Source organism: Megalobrama amblycephala, linkage group LG8 (genome assembly GCF_018812025.1).
Source record: "Megalobrama amblycephala isolate DHTTF-2021 linkage group LG8, ASM1881202v1, whole genome shotgun sequence".
Classification (NCBI taxonomy): domain Eukaryota; kingdom Metazoa; phylum Chordata; class Actinopteri; order Cypriniformes; family Xenocyprididae; genus Megalobrama; species Megalobrama amblycephala.
In genome coordinates, this window is record NC_063051.1 from 16,472,930 (window position 1) to 16,499,809 (window position 26,880).

The window sequence follows — 26,880 nt, forward strand, 5'->3', positions numbered from 1 at the left end:
GTGCTTTAGTAAAAATGTTTAAAATTATAAAGATATACAGATAATATAATAGCAGTATAACAGCAATTAACATTAAGTTTTAGAATGTTTTGTTTCAAAACATCTTGTGTGTTTCAGTGAAAGCAAGAAAAGTGGACCTTTTGTGAAAAATTGACTTTTTGTTCAATGTTACAAATGTGCTTATTTGATTACAGTAGAAATAGTGTGGAATCTTAAGAATTTATTTTTCATTTCTATCTTTATCATCACTACTATTCAAATGTGTGGGGTCGGTAAGATATTTTAATGTTTTTGACATAATTCTCTTATGTCACATGATCCTTCAGAAATTATTCTTAAAATGCTGATTTGGTGCTCAAGAAATATTTCTTATTATTATCAATGTTGAAAACTGTTCTGCTGCTAAATGTTTTTGTGGATACAAATAATAATGGATTATAATTATTTTAAATCTCTCTGACTCCAATCATTTTGAACAGTAGTGTATATTACATTTTTCAAAATCCTTGATTTTTTTTTTTAATAGTTTAAAATGAAAAAATAATCCCCAAATTTGTGATCTCGGATTTTTATTTCTGTATATTTTGTTAGGGTTTATCTTCACTTCTTCTTCACTTCCCATGCTCCTTAAACTCGCCCAAGATCTAAAATGTATAAACAGTTAAAAAATACTCACAGCTTCCTGTTTTATATATGTATCCTGTAAGGAATGTATCCTGTAAGGAATATCATGTCCAGGGCCACAGCAGTGCCTGCTTTTGTGTATTTGTTTATCAGTGTTTTGTTTGTCTTGTTTGCTGTACAGTTGATACCTTGGAAACATATTTTCTTCTTCCCTCTCTCCTTTAGGGCTTTTGTGTATTTGAGTAATCTGCTCTATCCTGTGCCCCTGGTACATCGGATTGCCGTTGTCAATGAGAAGGGAGAGGTCAAAGGTTTCCTCAGAGTAGCTGTTCAAGCAATATCAGGTAAGATTAGGACTGCAAGTGTCCTCCAGAACCTACTGGTGAGTAGAGTGGCATATATTTCCATGTATCATTTCTTTGTCTAGATCAGGGGTGTCCAAACTCGGTCCTGAATGTCCACTATCCTGCACAGTTTAGCTCCAACTTGCTTCAACACACCTGACTGGAAGTTTAGTATGCCTAGTAGACCCTGATTAGCTGGTTCATGTGTGTTTAATTGGGGTTGGAGCTAAACTCTGCAGGACAGTGGCCATCCAGGAGCAGGATTGGACACCCCTGGTGTAGATAAAGATATTTATGGATGGTAATAATATGGATTCAGTGATATTAAATTCTGTCTCATTCCGATAAGACGTATAATATTCAAAATGTAGGATAGTATTTAAGACATATATTATATGTATATTATCATGGTTATGGTTGATAAAAGATAAATGGCCGATATTAAAATTCCATACTGTTTTGTGTAAAGATCTCAGTAGATCAGTAGATGACCGATACTTACCAATATATATCGTGAATCCTTAGTTTAAGGAAACAAGGGGGAAAAAATGAGGTTAGAGGGTGTATTTAGACCTGAGGGATTGTATATAAAAAGGGCAAGCTGTGTGTGACTTCTTGAGGAAGTGATGTGAAGGTGCTCTGGTTTTTCCTCCAGCTGATGAAGAGGCACCAGACTATGGCTCTGGTGTCCGACAGTCAGGCACTGCCAAGATTTCTTTTGAAGACCAACAGTTTGAAAAGGTATTGACATTAAAACATGTGTAATGGCTGGAAATACTCCTTGTGAGTGGGAACTCAATAATTTATAATTTAATTTTTTTTTTTTTTTTTTTTTTCAAAATTCTTATATTTTCACAAAAAAGCTAGAAGAATTATAGTAATGCCATTGAAAAATCGCATAAATTAATTGCTTAAAAGTGTGAGAACCACTTACTTGAAGTGTTTCTCTTTCCTGTTGATCAGTTCCAGTCAGAGTCCTGTACTTCTGGTCTTTCCCGCACTGGCGTATCTCAGGAAGAGCTGCGAATTGTGGAGGGTGAGGGTCAGAATGCTGAGATGGGACTCTCTGCAGATGAGGTCAACAATAATACCTGTGCTGGTAAGAAATGGAATATTCAGGACATCTTCAAAGAAAATTTTATCACATCATTTGGTGATGTTTTTGTAAATATACTATTAAATATATAGGAAATATGTACACTACAGTTCAAACGTTTGGAATAAGTAAGATTTATTTATTTTTTTTAATGTTTTTAAGTCTTTAATTCTCACCAAGGCTGCATTTATTTGATCAAAAATACAGTAAAAACAGTAATTGTGAAATATTATTACAATTTAAAATACTGTAACTGTTTTCTTTTTGAATATATTTAATATGCTCAAGAAACATTTCTTATCACAATTGAAAACAGTTGTGCTGCTTAATATTTTTGTGGAAACCATGATAATTTTTTTGTTTGAAAGAACAGCATTTATTTTAAATATAAATCTTTTGTAACGTATATGTCTTTACTGCTACATTTGATCAGTTCAATGCATTCTTGTTGAATAAAAATATTAATTTCTTTAAAAAAAAAAAGCTGACCCCAAATGAATGTAAGTGTAAATGTAAGTGAAAACATGACCTACGAGTTTGTGTATCTGAAGTCTGAATCTCTATGTCAGCTTCAGCTGTCCCATAGAGTATTTTTTGAAATGACATCTTTTCTTTCATGTTCTCTTCATAGCTAACCCAGAAGAGTTGGACAGCCCTGTCAAAACAGGTCTTGATGGCATACTGGACAGCACTCTGGATCACTTGAGGATTGGAGAAGTCTTCACATTCAGAGTTACTGTGCTGCAGGCGTCAAGCATATCCGCAGAGTACGCAGACATATTCTGCCAGTTCAAGTGAGTGCCTCTGTTCTGTTTCCACTAGTGGACATTTGTCATTGTTCTGTATCTAATTTACTTTCATTAAACTCCTCGTTTGTAGTTTTATTCACAGGCACGATGAAGCGTTTTCCACAGAGCCGTTGAAGAACACTGGACGTGGTCCACCACTTGGCTTCTATCATGTGCAGAATGTGAGCTTTACACCATAACACACAGCACCACGTCACACTGTTTTTATTAGACCGAGGGTTAAACACTTGTTTCTTCGATTTTCCAGATTGCCGTGGAAGTGACTAAGTCCTTTATAGAGTACATAAAGACTCAGCCGATTGTGTTTGAAGTCTTTGGACATTACCAGAAGCAGCCTTTCCCTCCGCTCTGCAAGGATCTCATTAGGTATATCCTGGCAATATTTATTATTTCCAAATCAGATTAATACATTCTACAAATGTCTGAATTCATCCATCAAAGTTACAGTGAAATGACAGCCAGATATTTTTTCTTTCAGCCCATTGCGCCCATGTAGACGGCAGTTCCCGAGAGTCATGCCTCTTTCCAAACCAGGTGAGAGCAATGAATGTTTTTTATGACCATTAACATTGAATCCCCCCTCCCCCTCCTTTCACCCCATAGGCCACTGCATGTTTTGTAAAAAATAAAGCAATTGCAATTGGTTTTTAATGCTTCCTGCCAAATCACATTGAGGCTGAAGCTTTAGCACATATTCTTCGTCCTTTGTGTTGCCTTTTTTATGTTGCTTTTTATATTTTGGGTCCATGTGCCCATGTCACAGTCTTTATGTTGTTGGTGGTGGGTGTAGCCGCAGATAACGACACCCCTCCTGATCGAGAGAAGAACATGGAGCTGATTCGCTTCCTGTTGCCAGAGGTCTTCAATGGGGCTCTGGTGGACTCGTTGTCAAGCCACGCCCTCAATGCAGCAGGCGTGGCTGTTTCCTACCTCCTTGAGGGGGAGGAGCAAGCCAGACTGCCGGCCCCGCCCTTGTCTATCTGTTCAGTAATAAAAGCGCAGAAGCCGGGTCTGTAATGGTTCTGAGTGCCTAAGGCCAAAGAATGTCCCTGAAACTGAACCTCTAGTCAGTCTAATGCACTGATATATAATATAATATAATATAATATAATATAATATAATATAATATAATATACTTGTTATTTCTTAAACAATGTATGATATTTATACAAAGTGTCCACTCATTTTCCCCATTCCTATGGGAGTCACACAAAATCTCTGCATTGACGGACTGAAGGACGCTTTGTTCCAGGGACTGTGTTTCGGCCTGTTAATACTGTGTGTGGGTGTATGTCTTTTTCTCTCCCTCAGCCTCTCCATACAAACCTCATCAAGCAGATGGACAATTATGGTCTTTCTCTCTGACATCATTCACCAGAAATAAATTGATGAATAGTACTGGAATAAGATACTGTATAACTGCATGAGTAAAACTGGTTGTTCTGTCACTTGAAACTGAGCTTGATGATGCAGTGGTCTCTAAACATTTGCAGGATATTAGTTTTGGGTCATAATTATTATTATTATTTGGTAATTGGTTAGTTTTTATTAGATTTCTTGTCTATTTATGTCATATTCAATGGTTTTTCTTACAGAAAGAGAAAAATTGAAACAAGTGTTTGAGATAAATATTCATAAGTATTAGTTAAATGTGAGTTTAAGTAGTTCACCTTAAAATGAAAATCACTCACTTAGCCTTATTTCATTCTAAACTGACATGGCTAGCTTTTTTCTGTTGGACACAAAAGGTGAATTTTTATTTAATGTAAGCAAATGAGTAAAAGCAAAACAACTCCAAAAAAGCACCATAAACGTCTTTTGAAGCCAGACAATATCTTGACATCTTCTCCATGTAAGCGTATGAGAGAAGTAGAAAAGTCTGCTTCCTTTCAAAAAAAAAAAAAAAAAAAAATTAAATAAGTCAGTTAATCTAGTTCACAATATCTCAATGATTTGTTTATGAATCAAACAGATCCAGTTCTCTAGTTCAACTCACTGACTAACAGAGCTGGGTAGATTACGAATTATAATCAGTTACTGATTACAAATTACAAAATTTACGTAATCTGACTACTTTTGGATTACATTTAGATTACTTTTGTGCTAACCCTTATTTGATGTCACATATATTGTAGGATAATCTTGTAGTATTTTGACAGATACAAAGAACAAATATAGTCAAAAAAAAATATTCTATTCACCAATAAGAGCCTCAACAGATTCTTTTTAAAGTGCAATGTATGGACAGTTAATACTTCAAAATACTAACACCTATGTACCTGTTAGTGTTTGCTGATAGTAACACTGAATAAAACAAAATCACATCTTATGATTTTAAAACATATTTACTTAAAATTAAGTAAATTTAGAAAAGAGCAACATTACAAAAACAAAATTCTTGTTGTTGCTGATTTCTGTCCACGATTTCACACCCTCACCGCCAGAAAAACTCGAAGAATCACGAACGTATATAAGCGGCAGGTTTATTATGAAAAAAAATTTAAACGTTAAAAAAATGAAAAATGAGGAGAATCAATTAATTGTGAACAACTTACTGCCATTGTGTAAATAATATATAATCATGTAATCCATAAAAAAGTAACTGTAGTCTGATTACGAATATTTTAAAAATTAGTTTACTATTTTTGGAATCGGATTACGTAATTCAGATTACATGTAATCCGTTACTACCCAGCTCTGCTGACTCAGTATGCTGTTATCATATGAATTCAGAAGACTTGTATGAATCAATTTTGAGACCTTTATGGTGCTTTTTTTGTTTGTTTGTTTTTTTTGGTTGTCATTTTGGTGCTTGAAAATCCCAGTACTCATTAACGTTCATTACATTGAAAAAAGTGGCCAGAATAAAGAAAAATCTCCTTTTGTGTTCCACAGAAGAAAGAAAGTCACACAGGGTTGGAACAACATGAGGGTGAGAAAATAATGAGAGCATTTTTATTTTAAGGTGAACTATTCTTTAATAATTCTGCTTAGCATGTGCAGATGTTTAGGGATCACTGTTATTCACTTGACTTTATTCATCTTAACAGCAGTGTGCCTTTACATCGGACCCCTGATCTTCCACTCATGGTCCTCTCTAACTATGCTCTATTCCTTTTCTTATACTGTGATCCATATCTTCCTCTCCCCTGTGAAACTCTAGTATCCCTCTCATCTGCCATTGAATTATGTCCTTTGCTCTATGATTAACTCAATATTGATTTGATACTCGTTCTTTCTTTCTTCTCTATTTTCTGCATAGTACCTGCCACCAAACTGACAGCTCTCACACGACCCACAGCAGGACCATGCCACTGTAAATACGACCTGATGGTCTTCTTTGAAATCTGTGAGCTAGAGGCCAATGGAGAGTAAGTGTCTTGTCTAACAATTGACCTTTTCCCTTTAAATAGACCTTTAACAGATTCAGTCTGAGCAGAATAGATTGTAAAATCAATTCTTCAGCAGGGCCTGTGAAATCAGTATCCGGTGTATCCGTATAAAATGTTTCAATTGATTTTTAGATCATGATATTAAGGAAATCATACCTACTCTCATTCATACAATTAGTTTGCAATTTGCTCTCAGTACCATCGGGAATCATTTTAGACTCTTTACAGTTCTTCCCACAGGACATTTTATACACTATACATATACTATATGTACAGTTTGGGGTCAGTAACTTTTGTTTTTGAAAGAAATAAATACTTTTATTCAGCAAGGATGCATTAAATTGATTAAAAGTGATGATAAAGACATTTAAAATGTTACAAAAGATTTCTATTTGAAATAAATGCAGTTGTTTTGGAATTTCTATTCAGCAAAGAAACCTGTATCCTCAAATGTATCACAAATGTTTCCAGAAAAGTATTAAGCAGTAAACATTGATAATAACAAGAAATGTTTCTTGAGCACCAAATTAGCATATTAGAATGATTTCTGAAGGATCAGGTGACTGAATACTGGAGTAATGATGCTGAAAATTCAGCTTTGCCACCACATAAATAAAATACATTAAAATAGAAAACATTTATATTTCACTATATTACAGTTTTTACTGTATTTCATAATTTATTTGGATCTCAAAAATACAGATTTAGTGTTCATAAAAGACTTCAGTGATCTTAAAGACACCATTCTTTTGAATGGTAGTGTACATTTTATTTATACTGATGCCCGTATTCCCATATTGTTTTAAAAATGTGTACTATGTATACGCTGTATTATGTTATAAAATGTCATGTGTATACTGTGGTCTTTAATTCAAATTAGTTATACTGTATGAAAATTAGCACCAGGACCTGTTAGAGAAACATTTTTGTTTTACACCCATGACTAAATGACAATGTAGTATTTTCTTTATTGAAATTTGATCAAATAAATTTGTCATATGGTACCTTACATGAAAACAGTAATGTCTAAGAAAGATCAATTATTTTTCAACAAACCAAAATTGGACATGCTTAAAAACATACTATATAATTAATAGGGCTGTCAAAATAACGCGTTAATTTCGATTAATTAATCTGAGAAAAAATAACGCGTTAAAAAAAATAACGCAGATTAATCCATTCCGTATTGACCTTTGAACCTGGAGCCGTTCTAGCCACCATTTGACTGTAAAATGAAGGAGGGAGATGACTGCTGCGCTGACGGACAGAACGAGCAGAGCTCCTCCCTCGTGCGCGCGAGCTCTCTTTGTCTTCAAAGTAAGCACCGTCTTTGCACTCTCTCTACCTCACACATAATAATCTAAATCAACTGACACAATGCTAAAAGTTCATAAGACCGGATCCATGTTTCACGAGGCGCATTCAGAGAATGTTTTTCCTGAATAACCGCTGGGTGTGAATAGTGCTCAAAAGAACGTCACCTCATCTTCTCTGACAGGCGCCCTGCACGTGCAGCTGACATAAACCACACTTTCAGTAAACAAAAAGAAAATCCTATCCAGTGGTGAAGTGTTTTCTGTGTTGACAAATCTTTTGCGATGTCCTAATAACAGTCGCGATTCGCACGCAACACGTCAACGTCCGCTAATGTCCAATTCGCGACCGAATGACTCATTTGAACAGATTCATTTTAATGAATCATGACAACAACTGATCTGTCCACACGGTCTATAATGAATCATTTACTCAAACAACTCTGAAATGAGAACATAAGTGTGCTTACTCCATTTAGCAAGAGTGGTTAGTAAAATTAGCCTTAATAATCCACAATATTTTCAGGTTATTTAAATGACAATGTGTAGTAAATTAGGCCTACCTATAAAATCAGTTAATTTAGACTGGAGTGAGGTGAAACCAGAACAAAGCAAGTTGTTGTTAGCTAGGTGCATTCAATTGTATATGGTAGAAAACTATATTATTAGTTAATATAACTTCCAAATGCTACTTTTTAATACTTTTCAGGTTTAGCAAAAAAGCATCTTCTCTTACAAAGCTATAAAATCACTTTTTTTTTTTTTTTTTTTTTTTTGCAAAGAGGGCAAGAAAGAATTACAGTGAGAGTGACGGGTACTTTATTGTCAGTATCGGGCTCGCAGATCACGTGGGTAGGGCACTTTTTACTGTTTGTGTGGATGACCATGTCTGTCACCACCGAAGACCATTTTTGACCCAGGAAAAACCCTGCATTGATTCATTTGAATTGAAATATTTAATACTTTCACAGCAAAAATTATGTATGCGATTAATTTAGATTAATTAATCACAGAGTATGTAATTAATTAGATTAACATTTTTAATCGATTGACAGCCCTAATAATTAATAATTAATATTAAATAAATAGTATATAATACATATTTTAAAACATTTTCTATAGTTTTTTTTCATATTTAATTGTATATTATATATTATTAAGTAAATAATTATTCATAATTAATATAAAATCTCTTGGCTTAGTAAATCCTTGTACATGTTGTGTACAGTGTTTCTACATCCAGGAAAGCTTGACACTGCTGGTTATTGTATTTGACTTGTATCTGTCCCTTGCAGCTATATTCCAGCCGTAGTGGACCACCGGGTAGGCATGCCCTGCCATGGTACATTCATGTTACATCAGGTAATGAAAAATGTTCTTTTTCCCCCCTTCTCTCCTTGTATTATGTTATTTTATTGTGTAACACAAAAACCATTGTCCATATACTGTGTATTTTAATATTAGAGTACAATATTATTACAATATGACATACAACAACACAACATTTACATAACAGGGCATCCAAAGGAGAGTGACAGTCACCATAGTACATGAGACAGGAAGAGATATTGAGTGGAAGGAAGTGCGAGAGCTGGTTGTAGGTGAGTTTGGGCTCAAATTGCAACTTCTCTTCAATACATATGAGTAAATAAGAGCGATATTGTGATATTCAGCAAATGGGATGTATTTTTGTGTTTTACAGGGCGCATCCGGAACACGCCTGAAGCAGATGAGACAATCATTGACCCCAATATTCTCTCTCTCAACATACTGTCTGCAGGATACATTCGACCCACACAAGATGACAGGTACATTCCCAACCTTAATCAAATATGTCAAGAAATCAGAAGACCAGTTTAGAAGTTTACAAACAAAATGGGCATTCTCGTGTTTTTCATGTCTTTACCACTAATCATAAGACATCTTGAAAATTATGCTTGTCGTTTTACATTTAAGAACACTTCCACAACAGGTTACGGTACATGAGAGATTTATTTTACTGTCATGAACCCTTTTTTCTCCTTGAACACTCAGTAGCAGATTTTCTTCACTTTGGCTATTTCCCCCTCCACTCTTTTTAATACCAGGTCTCCATTTTAGTGATTGCTGCACTTAATACAACTCTCTCCTCAGCCTTGGCATATGATCTGAGAGCTGGAGCCAAGCCTGTGAGACAAACAGTTCTCTGCACAACTTTAAAGCGATGAGTTTTTGCCAAAGAGAAATGAGTCAGTGAACCAAACCTTCCAAACAGCTCTTAAAGGCTTTCCACAAGGGAGTGATTCAGAATCAAACAGCACAGCAACAGTGCCAGTCTTAGATAAAGACAAGAAGTATATTCACACTTTTATGTTCCTTTGCACAAACATACCATAACTCGCTGCACGGTTGTGGGGGCTGACAACTAACATCCTAGAACTGCCATATTGAGGCTTTTAGTATTAATGACGGGACAAATTACGATGGGCTTGGGGGAGTCCGATCCTCCGATTAAGGTTTGAACCCACCAAAAAGAAATCGAAACAAAAGGTTAGGGGGATTTTAAAAAGTACACTACCATTCAAAAGTTTGGGGTTGGTAAGGGTTTTTAAATTTTTTTTTTTTTAAAGAAGTATCTTATGCTCACCAACACAAATACAGTAATATTTTGAAATATGATTAAATTAAAAATAACTGTTTTCTATTTTAATACATTTTAAAATTTAATTTATGCTTGTGATGGCAAAGCAAAATTTTCAATAGCCGTTACTTTAGTCTTCAGTGTCACATGATCCTTTAGAAATCATTCTAATATGCTGATTTGGAGAAAGCGGCCATGCTGCTTGATTTTTTTTTATTTTATTTTTTTTTTTTATAAAACGTTCAAAATCTTTTGTAACATTATATATGTCTTCACTGTTACTTTTCATCAATTTTATGCATCCTTACAGATCAAACGTTTTAATTTCTTTAAAAAAAAAAAAAAAAAAATATATATATATATATATATATATATATATATATATATATATATATATATATATATCTTACTGACCCCAAACCTTTGAACAATAGTGCAAGTAACTTGTTTTAATTTTACATATTACAGAATGAATATAATTAACACAGTGGTTCTCAATTTTTTTGACACAATGGCCCCCCCAATTGTCCAACACATTATTCAAAAAACTGATAAATTTGAAGATATTTCTCCCTGACAAAACTGCTTCTTTTCAAGTTGGTAACAATAGTGTAAATATATTAAATTAACAAACCACTATTCATTTTGTGATTTAAGAACAGTAGCCTATGTTCTTGAGCAATATTTTTTTTAAGGGAACTGTTTTTCATTTAATCATTTTGTGACCCCTTAGAAGTTTGCTGAGGCCCCCTAGTGGGTGCTGGCTCCCTGGTTGAGAACCATTGCTTTGGTGCTTATTTTTTCACATGGTGCCAAATAGACACTCACAAAGAGTTATCACGTTCACCTGAGGTTACTATAGTAAAAGTATGCTGCTTGATCAGTATTGGATATATCAAAACTTAGCTTAAATGCAACATAATGCGTATATCATAAAATATGTTGTATAAAAAGATGATAATAAGATTGTCGGTTACTGAAAATCAAATGATTTGGCTAGCTATGCTAGTAGCTGCAAACAACAGTTTGATATGTGCAAAATGAATCTCAACAGATTTTGTGCCCCAAAAATCTTTTTAAAAAATGTACAGTGTTTAATTCTAACACTGATTTATATGGTACACAGATGGAATAAACCTAAATAAATGCTTAAGATATCTCAACACACCTCTTTCACAACTGTTGGATTGTGTTTAATCATTGCAGAGACTTTTCTTCATGACATAACCAGTCTTTAACGCATCGCTTGACTGACCAACAAATTCATGCAACTGCTTTTTTGTTTGTTTGTTTTATAAAACTTATAATTAATAATTCCCCTCCCACTTCACACAAGACAAAATGTGATTTTATAAGCCAAGATGAAGGAGGTCACAATTATTGAACCAACAAAATCAATCTAAAAATACGAATTCGCTATTTTCCGACAGGCAGGGAATTGAAAAATGGTTCTCTAGTTCACCTCCTTGCTGGTTGTGCAAGTCTTCTCATCTGATGCTGGTCTGCATTTGTGTCCATTCTCATCTGTTCACTCCATTCGCTCTGTGCACACTCCATTGCTCAGACTCAGCTCACTGAACCACACAGTGGATCGAGTTTTTGGCATCTTAACCGGTCACCACCACGTTGTTGTGATTTGCATGTGAAGATTTATTTGACAAGAAAGCTTAACGTAAGATACTAGAAGCTTATTTATCAAACCTTACTAATAAAATCCATCATTAACATTCTCTCATCATGATAGTTATTGGAAACAAAATGCCACGTTTCTCATGTCACGTTATATGCTAACAACCAAACAGCATTTTATCATCTGCAATGCATTACTATAACATCACCTTAAATGGGCATCATAAATCAGCATCCAGACTTTGCAAACATGAAATGCTTCAAATACAGTCATAATCGTTTTGATATATTATCCACCTGCACCCCACCGATTCAAAACTGCATAAAAGAGACATTCAGACCTCTCGTTTCAAGCAGCTGTGACCTCCTCTCCTGTGATGCGACCACTAGATTATCCATACTATGCCTACCCATAAAACCATGTATCGGAGCTGGATTCATGCACCAGTGCAACTGAACAAGGACAAAGATGTGACAGGAGGCCGTAATATTAAAACAAGAAGCAAAATCATCAGAAACAAGCTGCTGCAAGCTTCTCTCCACAACCTTCTGATTCTGACATCTCTTTAGTCCACTAACAAAATGTTGTTTTGTGTTTTTCCAGACAGTTTCTTGATTCGGACATGCCTAGGTATATTACCTTCAAATCCCTCTCCTCCCATTTTATCAGACACTCTCACACACACACAACAGAATGTGTTTATTTTTCATCTTTTTTATTTCTCTGGCCATCTGTCTAATCAACCTCCATCGTTCTTTGCGTCATTTTTTGGCTCTCAAATTTGGTTCTTTCTGCGTTCATGTTGGTTTGTCTATTTTTTACTCCTTTCCTCCTACTATTTCTGAAAATGTGAGAGAATTTCACTCTGGCTCCCATGGAAATGCTTTGTGTGTGAAGCTTCTGTTCTGTATTGTATGTTTTTGACATTTTTGGCACCTCTAGGTGACTGGATTGCATGGCTTGGCTTTTGTATGGGCTGCATTTTGGCTGAATCATTTACAGGAGGTGTGGTAGAGATCATAGTCACGTTCCGACTAATAGGAAACAGAACTTTACATTAACACTCTCAAAGTTTTGAAAAGATCGTTCATTTGAAGTAATCTGATCTTTAATAATGTTAGCACAAAAACATTATTGTTCATGGAACGTTTTGTTTTCTAAAGCATTTTTGTTTGACGTTTGTCTAACGCTTTTTTTTTTTTTTTTTTATATATATATATAACTACTTGTTTCAGAATGTTCAGAGAACATTTAAAGGAAACGTTCCCATAATGTTTGCAAAATGATACAATAATGTTCATAGAACCAAGAAAAACTACTAAACATTCTTGAAAGTTTGATTTTGGACATTTCAGAGAACATTGTAACGTTTTCATAACTAATGGGAACGTTAACAAAACTTTCTTAGAACATTTTTGTTAGCTGAATCCATTTTAAAGGTGCAATATGTAAAATTTAATGTCCGCTAGTAGTCATTAGAGGCCTATTCAAAACAAAGGCGTAGCTTGATGATGCCAAGTTTGAGCGCGGAATCTTGGGACATGTGGCCGTAATAGGTAATCGGAATAGAACTTGGGAAGAAATCATGTTCATGGATGCGATTATTATCGTTACTGTACTATAAAGCAGAGCAGGACCGAGTGTTGTGGGAGCTGAACGAAGCCGCTGGAGCGATGCCTCATGCAACACATGCCTCACGAGCAGCAGAACTTTTGTTATGACACAGTCGCCGGCGCCGCTTCCGCTTTTCCGGTCATGAGTATGAGGTAACGCAGCTCTGTTTATCATATTAGATACATTTGAATGTGTTGAAAATTGTTATAACGTTAATCTGTGCATTCATTCGGCGGCTGCTGTGAGACACTTGTTTGAGACACACTGCAGTAAGATTGATCGATTTTAGAATATCATATTAAATGCTGGATGGCTTGTGTTGATAAATGGCATGCAATTAAATTTAAATCGTATTATATGATGGAGAAAATTCTGTATTACTGTTACTAAAAATAAAGCTGCATCTGATTATGCTATGTTAGCTACTTCACAAAATAGTGTTTTTCTCTGAGGCATGGTAAAGCATGGTACTCGCAAAAAAATCAAGAAAATTAGATTTATACAATAAGACTAAACGTGTTGAGCTATATAACAATAATTAGTTTTCTGTCTATAAATGTATCAAAACAGTTGTTCCCTTGTCTATTAAAACATGTAATATATTAAAGCATCTTTGGTGTTTCCATGGTTTCTACAAAATAAAACCGGAAACCGAGGGTAATGCGGGTATGACGCAATTGAAAGGCGACTCCTCACATGTCCCGGAGCCTTGGTTAAAATTGCAAATTTCTCACGATTTACAAATAGTTGGAATCATTTGGGATATTGTAAGTACTCAAGTGAACAAAATATATAACACTGGCCTAGTGGTTTTTGGATATTTTACTGCAAAAGTCTTACATATTGCACCATTAAGACAACTTCATAAATAAATTTGTAATAAATGTCAGTCACTTCTTCATCAGTCACACATTCCTCCAGTTTAAACTAAAAGTATTTTTATAATATTTTTAATGAGTCACTCTTACCACACACGCTCCATCAGTCCCTCATAAAACTATTGCTCTTGCTCAACAAATTAAATGACATCTCTTAATTAAAAATTTATGGTTTCATTTAAACAGTTCTGCAACCAGATCAAGTTCCATCACAAATGTCAAAGCAACACCATAAAACACAATTTCGCCTGTGTGGGGCGATAACTGTTGGCCAGACCACACACTATGAGGTCTGTGTTGTTTATGGGCGGGAGGGCTTGCTCTGCTAACCTCGTATTAATCATGAATCTCTGAACCAAATTAGTGTTATGTTAGTCCACTGAGATTTACGATCTCATTCTAAAAAAATGTGTTTAGTCAAGTTTATTGACAGCTAGTCTCCCCTGGCATTCTCTGCTCACATTAGCCATTCTTTTTAACCACTAGGGTGTAGTGTTGATCAAATTTCTTTAAATGTTTCATATGTGAGTGTTTTGCTGCCTGAATGACTACAAGTAAACATTTCTAAGAGCTGCTTGCTCTGCAGATTGTAATTATTAAATCAGGACAACTATAATCCCAGGAATTAGCTGATTGTTTGTAAATATAAGGGTGGTTTCCCACAGAGCGGTATGAGGGCATTGTTTTTATCTGAATGTGTTTTTCTTGTTGCAGTGCCAGGACTGTTCCGTTTGCCAGGGCAATTACAGATCTCACTGAGAATTTCATTTCTCGTACATATAACTTAACACCCTGTTTTACAGTAAAATCACATATAATGCAGTATAGGATTATACCATTTACAATTTTTCACTGTATATGGTAAGGTAACATACAGTTAATTAGTAAATGGGTTTTAGCTGTAGCATTTTTCAACATTGTAAATCACAAACCTTTTTTTACAGTGTAGGTGCTGTTTTTATTTTGCAATCCTAGTTTAAATGTAGAATAGAAGTGCTTGAAAATAAATTAGACAGTTTGTGACAGAAAAGTTTATGAAACGTTCTCAGAACATTTTTCCAGTAAGGTTAAAGCAGAACTAAGTAACTTTTTTTACCTTCATAAATGGTTTTCTAAGTCCTTACGATGGTTAATTGACTTGTAGTGGTGTGTTTGAGGCGAGCACTAACCCCCTCTGGCACGTCTACGCCAAAAAACAGCTACGCCGACCCATTACAATCTTGCCCCATGTTCACGTTCACGCGAGAGTGACAAAATGCTTTACGGTTATTCAAAAACAATGTATATATTATGACTTTATAAGACAATTTCGAAAATTACCCACCTCCATAGAGATTTCTTGTACTGTATTTGCAAAACTACTGCGCTGGTGAGCGTTGTAGTCGTTGTAGTCCAGAGGTGCGCTTGGAGTATTTACGACAGTGTGATTCACTGAAGGAACCTGTAGAGGGAGCTTCGCAAATCTTACTGAGTTCCGCTTTAAGTTTGGGAAAAAAAAAAAAACTTATTTGTACATTATTCATAAAATGTTTGTTTTTTTTCCCCCCCTAAAACATTTTAGTTGGAAATTCATCCAACTTTTTTGAACATCACTACTTACTACTTGTTTCAAAATGTTCAAAACATTCAAAAAGTAACATTCCATTTCCCGTAATGTTTGTAAAATGATAAAATGGAATGGTCCCTGTTTTTGCTAAACTTCGCATCAACAAGAAAAAACGTTTTTAAAACACTTAAAAAAACAAAAACATAGTTCAGTCATGAAACTCTAGATGGCGCAGGCTGATGGGTCCTTAACGCAAGCTGATGATAATTACAGCATTAATTACTGGCACAAGCTGATTGGTCCATGTCACATCTGCAGCCAATGAGAGTGTTGCTCACACATTTAAATGGCTGGTTACATTCACTATAACAGTTTGCAGAGCGCTTCAGAGTTCCTCTAAAACCCTCCACCTTCCCCAGCTCCACCTGTATAGATCTGCTAGGTGTTATTGATATGCTGTTTGTGCAGCAATATTTCTTACTTGCAGCAGCATATCGGCGTATGTATTGGCAGTAGCAAGTTCCTGTACTTGCTCTGCAGCAGCAATAATCTACAACAGCAGCAGCAGCGTAGCAAATCTATTAGACCAAGACCAAATACATTAACATTGTCATATCCATTACCATGCAAACAATCTTCAGAGAGTTGTCATGATCTGGACTGGACATTTTTAATGTTCTGAGAACATTCAGAAATAATGTTTCCTTAACTAATGGAAATGTTATCAAAAAGCACATTTTTGTTAGCTGAGTAATAATTTAAGACATCTTTACGTGACTCCTCAGTCCTCAAAGCATTAATTATTCTTAGTACACACCTTGGCAACAGGCAACTGTAAGCATTATCCACACCCCAGCATCCTCCAATATAGTTTCTATACTGTCCCAAGAGTTTGCCAGGGAGTTGATCCCTGCAGTGTCCTTCCTATATATGTTGTCACAGAAACCAATTTTAATTTCCAACAGCTTGGGTGGCAGTGTGCAGCAGCTCAACGATCCATGTATAAGCATTACCTCAGTGGTAGCATGCTTGCTTTCTTACCCCTGTGCAATGAGTAATTCTTCAATATTATTTAGGTCCTCAATGCAGGCAGAACCAATAAACTTAGAAAGAAATGTCTGGCTGTATATTTTGCCAAGAGCATGAGTTATAGTTTGGATTGGCTGATATAAGAAAATTAAAGGGAAAGAAAAATTGAAAGGGAAGGTAAAACAACAGGAAATCTCTTTTATCGTGTGTAAATGGGAGGTGGAAATTATCCTCACCATCCCTCATCTTGCTTGGTATGCTGAGCTTGATTTATGTGTTTTTTGGGAGTTAACAATAGCGTTAGAAATGGGATGGCTGGGTGTCCTCTAACCGTGTTTGTGTCCTATCCTGCCAAAGCCAGCTCCAGCTCAAGTGAGTCCAGTAGCTGTGTTTTGGAACATGGTAGTTGGATTCTAGCTGGTTTAAATTGGTTTGGCTGCTTGACAAACTGATGGGGGACTGACTGAGCTGGTAGACCTGATCCCAACTGGTACACATGACCACAGCTTTAGGCCACGGTACACTCTCAGAAAAAAATTGTACAAAATCTGTTACTGAGAGGGTATCTTTTCAACTTTGTACCCAATTTACTCCTAAAGGGTGCATATTAGTACATAAATGGTACAGATTATAAAAGGGTATTGTTTTTCTGCTTTTTGTACTATGTTTTTTGGAGAATGTAGCTGGTTTGTTGGTTCCCACCAGTTGCAGGACCATAACTATCATAGATATTGAGGAGGCACATCCCCCAAATATTCAGAATAGTGGTTGATCAATGTGGAGTTTTCATTTGCAGACATGTCCACAAGATACTGATGTAGAATCCAAGTCTTTCATGGCCAAGTCTCTGTCAAGTTCAGTTCCAGGTTGTAATCATTTTGTATATTAGTTTCATAAACTCTGTTGCAGAACATTTAATTTAATATATTATTTAAAAATAAAAAAGTCATACTTGGCTAATAGAAAGTATACAGTTTGAAGGTTTACTTGAATCATAAGATTTGTCATTTTAAAAGCAATGAATAATGAATAAACTATTATCCAAATCCACAAGGTAGGGTCTATTCTCAGAAAAATAGAAATACTTTTAGGAAAGGTTTTCTTTCCTTATACTTATCCACTTATCAGGAGATGTCTCTTCATTTTCTCCATAGTAAATGTAAATGGGTAATTATGGCATTATACAATTAACAACTGAGGATCACTTTCCAGTCATTCCGAACAAAACAAATGAATGCAGAGATGTTCCTCGTTGTTAGGAGACACATGACAAATCAACTCAAGAGTCTGTTCCCATCATACACTATGCAATAGTCGGACTGCTCAAAATCTACAGACTGGCTCTGACTTTTGGCAACTAGCTTTGACTTAAATTCCAGTCTTAAATGATGACAGAATTGTCATTTTTGGGTGAATTATCCCTTTTAAGACTTCAATAGACCTAAAAGTGGGATGGTCTGCCTTCTCCATGACCACAACCCTACAGTGACCCTTGAAATTTCCCTCTACCATATTTTATTATTTTTTCCCTATCTCTTCAACAAATCAATTTCCACTCCTTTTTTTCTCTCTCCAAAGTTGCCTACTGGGTCATGCCGGTCCATTCACTTTAACACTCAACATATAAAGCACACAAGCTCAATCTATCACATACCTCAGAGAAGATCGGCCTCTCTCATATACTTCAGACTCAGGCATTTCGAGATTTAAGACCCTTACCAGGCTTAGAGCCAGAAATATAAGTGGATCCAATCTGTGATCATTTCAGTTATGTCCTATATTTATCAGAGCGAGGGACGGTACTGTAGGCTTGAAGTTCAGCAAGGTGAATATAACTTATGTGTAAGAGGCAGCCCATACTATTTTCATGTAGTATTATATTTTCGTGAAATGGCATTGTTTCAGGGTCAATATTAGTTCATTTGTACTTCCTGGAGGTCTGTGAAACCATAAGAGAGCTGATGTGAGTTGATTGGAGATGCAATTACATCCCTCATTGAGAGAAATTTGCTATTACCAGAGACCGCAGTTTACCTCTCTGAACTGTCTTTATCTATGATTCTATCATTGATTCTTTCCTTTCCACCTAAAGCATTTCCTTGGGGACTGATCCTAGGTATAAGTGTCCCCTTGTACCTGCCCCCCCCCCTCTTTGAACGGTTACGTCTTTCATCCCTCATCATTTTAATTTTATTTTTATCTTTTTATTTTATTGAAAATTGTCATTGTTCTGCACATCATTGGTGGTGGCATTCATATCTAGTGATGAAGTTAGTGTTTTGATGCATGCATTTATATTGTTTCCGCTCCTTGTCACAATTTTAAACACTTTGAAATGTGATCATTTTATCAAAGTTAAAACAATAACGCAGACACTTTATTGCCTTTTATCAGTAAGTGTTTTGCCTAACAAGCTGACACTATTTATTATGTACTAACATAGTTAATGAATTTAGCCTGTTAATTCTTATTAACTTCTATAACATAAGTAAGAGAATATGTAAATTCACCTTGGTCTATGTTGAAAATATATCTTTAAGACTGTTTTCTATCATTAATATAGGACATTCTTCCGTTTTGATGCTGCTTGGGATTCATCCATGCACAACTCTTTGCTGCTAAACCGCGTCACTCCTTATGGAGAGAAAATCTACATGACTCTGTCTGCTTACCTGGAGGTAACCAAGGCCATTTACTTATTTCATTACATGATTTAGTTCCAGCTAATTTAATCTAGCAAACAGCCAATGACATTTGTAATGGTTGAATCAAGCACATACTGTATGTGAATAGCAGTAAACCTTGTGGCTCTATAGAGCACAACAGTACCTGCCCACTTTTAGAAGTGGTCTTGGTTCTGGAAGTATAGTTCCCATTCATTTTTCCACAGAGAGAGAGAAAAAAAAATCAGTAAGGAATTTCATGACATGAACCAAATCAAACAGCTCAGAGGTCAGTCAGAACATTTCAGACATTCCAAATTTAGATTTGAATCTAAAAGTATTTGAGAATCAGATATAAAGACAACATTCATTGACTTAAAATTCAATGAAATCATTTTTTTAAAAGTATAGAAACAATATATTTTAAGTTTTCTTAAAATAATCATATATATACACTACCGTCCAAAAGTTTGGGGTCAGTAATATTTGGTTTTTAAATGTTTTTGAAAGAAGTCTCTTATACTCACCAAGTGTTTATTTGATAAAAATACACACACACAAAAAAACTGTAATATAATGAAATATTACAATTTTCTATTTTAATATATTTTAAAATGTAATTTATTCATGAATTTTCAGCAGCCATTACTCCAGCCTTTCGTGTCACATGATCCTTCCGAAATCATGCTAATATGCTGATTTGGTGCTCAAGAAACATTTCTTATTATCTATGTTGAAAACAGTTGCTTAGTATTTTTGTGGAAACCATGTTTTTTTTCAAGATTTATGTTAAATAGAAAGTTTATAAGCATTTATTTATAATATTTTTTGTAACAATGTAAATGTCTTTACTGTCAATTTTGATCAATTTAATGTGCCCTTGCCAGAAAAAAACAAAAAACAAAACAAATATTTACTGAACCCAAACTTTTGAATGGTTGTCTATATGAACAGTACTGAGTAGTAGTAGGTCACTGTTGAGCTCTTTTGGTGTAATTAGTTGTTTGATTCTTTTTTAAAAATGTTTTTTTTTTTAAATACGTTTACATTTTTCCAACAGAATCATATACTGTCAATTGACAACCTCGGAGCTCATTGGAACCCAACTGTTGTGCTCTATAGGTGTTACTTATTCTTTAGAAAGCCATGGTTATTTTAAGCACCATTTTAGATCGAAAAGCTTATGATGGTTTTCTTTTCCCAGATGGAGAACTGCACACAGCCCACAGTGATAACCAAAGACTTATGCATGGTGTTCTACTCACGAGACGCCAAGCTCCCGGCATCTCGCTCCATCAGGAACCTCTTCAGCAGTGGCACCTTGAGGCCATGTGAAGGGTACGGCTGCTTCAAATTACAGACAAGTCACAGCACAAGTCCTGAGCAGTGTTCCTCTTATTATTGAAGTTACCATAAGGTTTTCTGTTGTTTGTTTTTACACGCAGAAACCGTGTAACTGGTGTGTATGAGCTCAGTCTGTGCCATCTGGCTGATGCAGGGAGCCCAGGTAAGACACCACTCTGATTAACTGAGAATTTATGAGACATTTCAGGGGAGGTTCTGCTGTTGAAATGACACCTAAATGTGCAGGAATGCAAAGACGGCGCAGGAGGGTGCTGGATACGTCGGTGGCGTACGTGCGAGGGGAGGAGAACCTGGCTGGCTGGAGGCCCCGCAGTGACAGCCTCATCCTGGACCATCAGTGGGAGCTGGAAAAATTGAGCCTCCTGCAGGAGGTGAGAACATCTAGTTACTTGGTTTTTAAAGTGAAATGACTAGAATGTGTCATTGGCACCTCTGCTGAGTATCTGAGACTTCATTTCCTTCTTCATTATGTTAGGTGGAGAAAACCAGACACTACCTCCTCCTTAGGGAGAAGCTGGAGTCCACCCTGCTGCTGGGCCAGGAGTCGCTGCTGTCCTGCGGGAGTGAAGATCTAACCGAGTCCTCTTCCCCCTCCACCCACCTGGGCCTGGGCCACAGCCCCGGTCCTGGCCCCGACACACCCAACGAGAGGCAGAAGGAGCTGGCTGCAAAGGTCTGTTAAAAATTAAGAAATCATATATGAATTATAATATTTTTATATCCTGGACCATAGAGTATATACATTTGACCTTTTTTTCTTTTAATTTATAATTTTACAATGATTATATATATATATATATATATATATATATACAGTGGTGCTCAGAATTATTGGCACCCTTGGTAAATATGATCAAAGATGACTTTAAAAATAAATCTGCATTGTTTATCCTTTTGATCTTTAATTCATAAAATTAGCAAATTGAACCTTTCATTGAAGGAAAAGAATTGAAAGTGGGGGGAAAATCACACTATGAAATAAATGTTTTTCTCCAATACATGTTGGCCACAATTATTGGCACCCCTAGAATTTCTTATGAGTAAAATATCTCTGAAGTATATTCCCATTCATATTTACATTTTTAGCACACCAGGATGATCATGAACATGAAATTGTCCAGCCATGACTTCCTGTTCCACAGCAGTATAAATATGAGGAAACGTAAGGCCAAATTCCCTTAATCATTCATCACAATGAGTAAAACCAAAGAATATAGTTCTGATGTGCAGAAAAAGATTGTTGAGCTTCACAAAATAGAAAGTGGCTGTAAGAAAATAGCTAAAGCATTGAAAATCCCCATTTCCACTATCAGGGCAATAATTAAGACGTTCCAATCAACTAAAGATGTCACAAATCTGCCTGGAAGAGGACGTGTGTCTAAATCATACTAATGTGAAGTGAGGAGGAAAGTTTGAGTGGACAAAGACTCTCCTAGGATCACAGCTGGAGAATTGCAGAGATTAGTTGAGTCTTGAGTCTCAGAAAGCCTAAAAAAAATAATCAAACAGCACCTACAACACAAGTTGTTCGGGAGGGTTTCAAGAAAAATCCTCCTCGCTCATCCAGAAACAATCTCCAGTATATTCACTTGTCAGACAAGACTGGAACTTCAAACGGGACTGGCTTCTATGGTCAGATGAAACTAAACAAAGAGTTTTTTGGCAGCAAACCCACCAGATGGGTTTGGCGCACACATGGATAAAAAGTACCCCATGTCCATGGTTAAATATACTGCTGGATCTTTAATGTTGTGGGCCTATTTTTGTGCTGGAGGTCCTGGACATCTTGTTCAGATACATGGTTTCATGGATTCTATCAAATACTAACAGATAAAAAATCAAAACCTGACCGCTTCTGCTAGAAATCCAATAATGGGCCATGGTTTGATCTTCCATCAGGACAATGATCCAAAACAAACATCAAAACCAACACAAAAATGTGTCACTGAGCACAAAATGAAGCTTCTGCCATGGCCGTCCCAGTCCCCTGACCTGAACCCTATAGAAAATGAGTGGAGTGAACTGAAGAGAAGAAGCACCAACATGGAGCTGGGAATCTGAAGGATCTGGAGAGATTCTGCATGAAGGAATGGTCTTTGATCTCTTGTAAGGTGTTCTCCAAACTCATCAGGCATTATAGGTGAAGACTCAGAGCTGTTATTTTGGGAATAAGTATTGAATAAAAGGATGCCAATAATTGTGGCCAACGTGTTTTGGAGAAAAACATTTATTTCATAATGTGATTTTCCCCCCACTTTCAATTCTTTTCCTTCAATGAAAGGTTAGATTTTTGCTAATTTTATGAATTAAAGATAAAAAGGATAAACAATGCAGATTTATTTTTACAGTCATCTTTGATCATATTTACCAAGGGTACCAATAATTCTGAGCACCACTGTAACATATATATATATATATATATATATATATATATGTTTTTATAATTTAGTAGTTATTCAATTCAGCTATATTTATCATTTAAAATTATATATGTAATATAATTTACTTTTACATTTACTATCTTCATTGTCATTAAACCATTATCCAATACTATTACATTATAGATGTAGTCATTCATAAACAGTAATCACTTCAGGAAATCGTGAGGGAAAAAAACCTCTTGTGAATCAGTATACTGTATAACATTTTTTTCTGTTTGTCCCAACAGTGTCTGCGTTTGCTTAATCACACCTTTAACAGGGACTACAGCCATGTGTGTGTTAGCGCCAGTGAGAGCAAGGTGAAGATGTTAAGAATGTTTTACACTATTTTACATTTTTTCTATCTGTCTGTTATCATCAATACATTAAGAAGCTTTTAAGAGCTCAAACCGCTGAGAATATACTGTCTTAAAGTAAAGACTATTGCTGCAGAAACTTACAGAAGTTTGATTTTTGTCATGTGATAGACTGAAGATTTCAGTCTTTTTGTGAAGGTGTATGTTGTGTTCTGTGATTAAAGACTGATTTCTCTGTTTCATGTTTTGTAGTTGAGTGAGATGTCAGTAACTCTTTTGAAAGACTCAGCCTCAGTGTGTGCTGAAAGCACCCTCACACCGTCCTCCACATGTCCCTCACTTGTGGAGGGACGCTACGGCCACAACACTGAACTCAGGTCAGTACTTGTGACTGCTGTCTCATTAGAGTTTCAAAAGCTTATTTATTCAACACACACACACAAACAAAAAAGACAGTTTTTAAAATGTTTTTATTTTACCACTCCCTTGTCTACTAATGATCCGGTTTTTACACTTATGTGAGGGTCCGCGTACAGTACGTGGTGCAAATTTCATCACCAGAATAGTATACGCACCGCCCGATTTTTGTATGCGCAGGTCAGACATACACATTGAATTTGTTTTGCACTAATCAGTTGTTCCACAAGGTGGCAACACTGGCCTGGGCCATTGTTTCACCGTATAAAACAAAACTAAAGAGAAGAAATAAAAACAACAACAAAATACCAGAGACTGCAAGAACAACAGACGCATTGTCAAGCGCTTGTGTGAGGGGGTTATGATATAGCCGCAACCTTTGTTTAAAAGAAAACAAGAAATTTCTTCAGTCATAACATCTGAAGAAAAATAGCTTAGACACTGGACAAAGATGAAACTTTCTAGAGCGCATGTGTCGGCCACCTGCGTTCACTCATGCTATCAAGCTAGGCTACCCATTCGACTGTACTCATACAGTAGTGTATGCATAAAATACAAAGTATACTTTGAGCTTAAGAGACAGTCCCTCCCCAACTTCATGCTTTTGTTGGATCTAATGTGTTAAGCTGGTTTAGAAATCAACCTACAGTATAAATGTCTTTCCATATAGGTGTCCAAGTAGTTGCATCACATGTTAACTGCCACCCTACTCTTTGAGCATAGATTTGAACTTAAATGTTTGTAATTCATGAATGCTTTGGAATACAGACCTAAGATTGGTCTCTTTTTAAAAAAGACACTCAGCAGATTATTGACAATGATTTCTAATGACAATGATTCGCCTATGTTTATTAAACCTGTGACAAAAGCACACCGGAACATTCAGATCTGCTTTCGTGCTGCCATTGACCCAGAGAGAGCAGTTATCGTATTGGTATGAAACAGCTTCACAAACAGTCTTTTCAACCACACATTATCGTTATTTCTGTTACAAATATTCATATTATTAGGGATAAAAGTTTATAGTTCGGATATAAACACTGATGTCTATGGAAGCAATCAAAATAGAGTGAATTTGAATTTGAACTTGCCGCTGCAAATAACGAGTGTATCGATTACATCGTTATGTCAGTAGGTGGTGACAAGTGACTGTTAAATGTATTTGTCATTGAATCATTCATTCAAAAGATTTGTTCAAAATGGACAAAGTGGACAAAGACTCTCCAAGGATCACAGCTGTAGAATTACAGAGATTAGTTGAGTCTTGAGTCTCAGAAAGCCTAAAAAAAAATTATCAAAAGCACCTACATCCCCACAAGTTGTTCGGGAGGGTTTCAAGAAAAATCCTCCTTGCTCATCCAGAAACAATCTCCAGTATATTCAGTTGTCAGACAAGACTGGAACTTCAAACGGGACCGGCTTCTATGGTCAGATGAAACTAAACAAAGAGCTTTTTGGCAGCAAACCCACCAGATGGTTTGGCGCACACATGGATAAAAAGTACCCCATGTCCACGGTTAAATATACTGCTGGATCTTTAATGTTGTGGGCCTATTTTTGTTGGACTCTAAAATTAATCAAAATGCGTTAAAATTGAGCCCTATGAAAGGTAACGCAATGTCCAATTTTCACAGGATTAATTTTGAGTGCTTTTGCCTTCGAATGAATGTCTGCTACCAGGGCACTGACAGTTAGCAGGCTATATTTTCATGTTTAGGAACATCACTAACACCATCTAACTAATATTTACATCTATATCCTTACTGCTCATATGTGTAGACCCCCAACACCTCGATCTCGTGCTGTCAGCCCCATCCCTGAGTCTGAAACAGAGGGCAAGAAGTCTCCTCAACAGTCCAGATCAAGGACCCACACTTTTGTGCCAGATATTCAGGAAATCCGTGTCAGGTAAAACAAAATTTTATCATAGAGGATGAGCAATTCCTTTTTCTTTTACATTTGGCTGTAAATTAAATACAATTTCTGAGATTTAATGAATTCACATGTTTGGAAGTTGACTCTAACCTTTACTCTATTTTAATGTCTCAGCCCAATTGTGTCAAAGAAAGGCTATTTGCACTTCCTGGAGCCTCACAGTAATGGTTGGGTTAAGAGATATGTGGTGGTACGCCGGCCTTATGTCTACATCTACAACACAGAGAGAGACACAGTGGAAAGGGCCATTCTTAACCTGTCTTCAGCACAAGTGGAGTACAGCGAAGACCAGCAGGCCATGCTGAAGGTAAAACATCTACAAATATTAATTTTCTTTGAGTAAATTGACTGTTTATTGACTGAACTGTAATACAATGTCTGAACTGCAGACCCCCTACACATTTGCGGTATGCACAGAGCATCGTGGGATACTCCTTCAAGCCAGTAATGACAAGGAGATGCATGACTGGCTGTATGCCTTTAACCCTCTGCTTGCTGGATCTATCAGGTACAGTGGAGCACATATCTAACTCTTCACAATAAAATACCTTACATGCCAATATTTGTGACCCGTGCTGGCAAAATGAGTCGTAATGAGCAACTGTTCAAAACTGTTTTGTTTGACTGTTTAACACCTTCAAAACAGTGATTTGTTGAAATCAGAAAAAAAATGACTGAGCTACATCTGTTTGAAGTCGATTTGAGAGTCGATTTTGAGAAAAATCTAGTTAAAGTTTTCTGAAGGTTCTAAAACAAAATCACCTAGCAACCATACCTTAAAATCCCTAGTAATACCACCAAATTTGGCACACACCAAGTCAAAACCAAATATCTATAGGAAAAACATATATTTAACTTTTTCCCCCAT

The 26,880-nt window shown here is 36.0% G+C and overlaps 1 protein-coding gene across 16 annotated transcripts in view; it reads left to right on the forward strand.

The window, feature by feature from the left end:
• Nucleotides 1-26,880, forward strand: part of kif1aa (kinesin family member 1Aa) — an 80,978-nt gene that overhangs the window by 49,859 nt on the left and 4,239 nt on the right. For 5 of the 16 annotated variants that reach the window (XM_048199662.1, XM_048199668.1, XM_048199670.1 and 2 more), the window contains 22 exons: nucleotides 850-968; nucleotides 1,603-1,709; nucleotides 1,932-2,067; nucleotides 2,696-2,858; nucleotides 2,944-3,034; nucleotides 3,121-3,239; nucleotides 3,352-3,407; nucleotides 6,136-6,244; nucleotides 8,874-8,940; nucleotides 9,095-9,179; nucleotides 9,281-9,386; nucleotides 12,432-12,458; nucleotides 19,459-19,573; nucleotides 20,763-20,896; nucleotides 21,004-21,065; nucleotides 21,149-21,294; nucleotides 21,399-21,596; nucleotides 23,592-23,663; nucleotides 23,913-24,037; nucleotides 25,857-25,985; nucleotides 26,127-26,319; nucleotides 26,402-26,520. In XM_048199662.1, the coding sequence (XP_048055619.1) occupies nucleotides 850-968; nucleotides 1,603-1,709; nucleotides 1,932-2,067; nucleotides 2,696-2,858; nucleotides 2,944-3,034; nucleotides 3,121-3,239; nucleotides 3,352-3,407; nucleotides 6,136-6,244; nucleotides 8,874-8,940; nucleotides 9,095-9,179; nucleotides 9,281-9,386; nucleotides 12,432-12,458; nucleotides 19,459-19,573; nucleotides 20,763-20,896; nucleotides 21,004-21,065; nucleotides 21,149-21,294; nucleotides 21,399-21,596; nucleotides 23,592-23,663; nucleotides 23,913-24,037; nucleotides 25,857-25,985; nucleotides 26,127-26,319; nucleotides 26,402-26,520 (2,478 nt within the window). Of the gene's footprint in view, nucleotides 1-849; nucleotides 969-1,602; nucleotides 1,710-1,931; nucleotides 2,068-2,695; nucleotides 2,859-2,943; nucleotides 3,035-3,120; nucleotides 3,240-3,351; nucleotides 3,408-6,135; nucleotides 6,245-8,873; nucleotides 8,941-9,094; nucleotides 9,180-9,280; nucleotides 9,387-12,431; nucleotides 12,459-18,987; nucleotides 19,012-19,458; nucleotides 19,574-20,762; nucleotides 20,897-21,003; nucleotides 21,066-21,148; nucleotides 21,295-21,398; nucleotides 21,597-23,591; nucleotides 23,664-23,912; nucleotides 24,038-25,856; nucleotides 25,986-26,126; nucleotides 26,320-26,401; nucleotides 26,521-26,880 lie in introns of all 16 variants that reach the window. The other 11 variants (XM_048199665.1, XM_048199673.1, XM_048199676.1 and 8 more) reach the window with 5 other exon arrangements.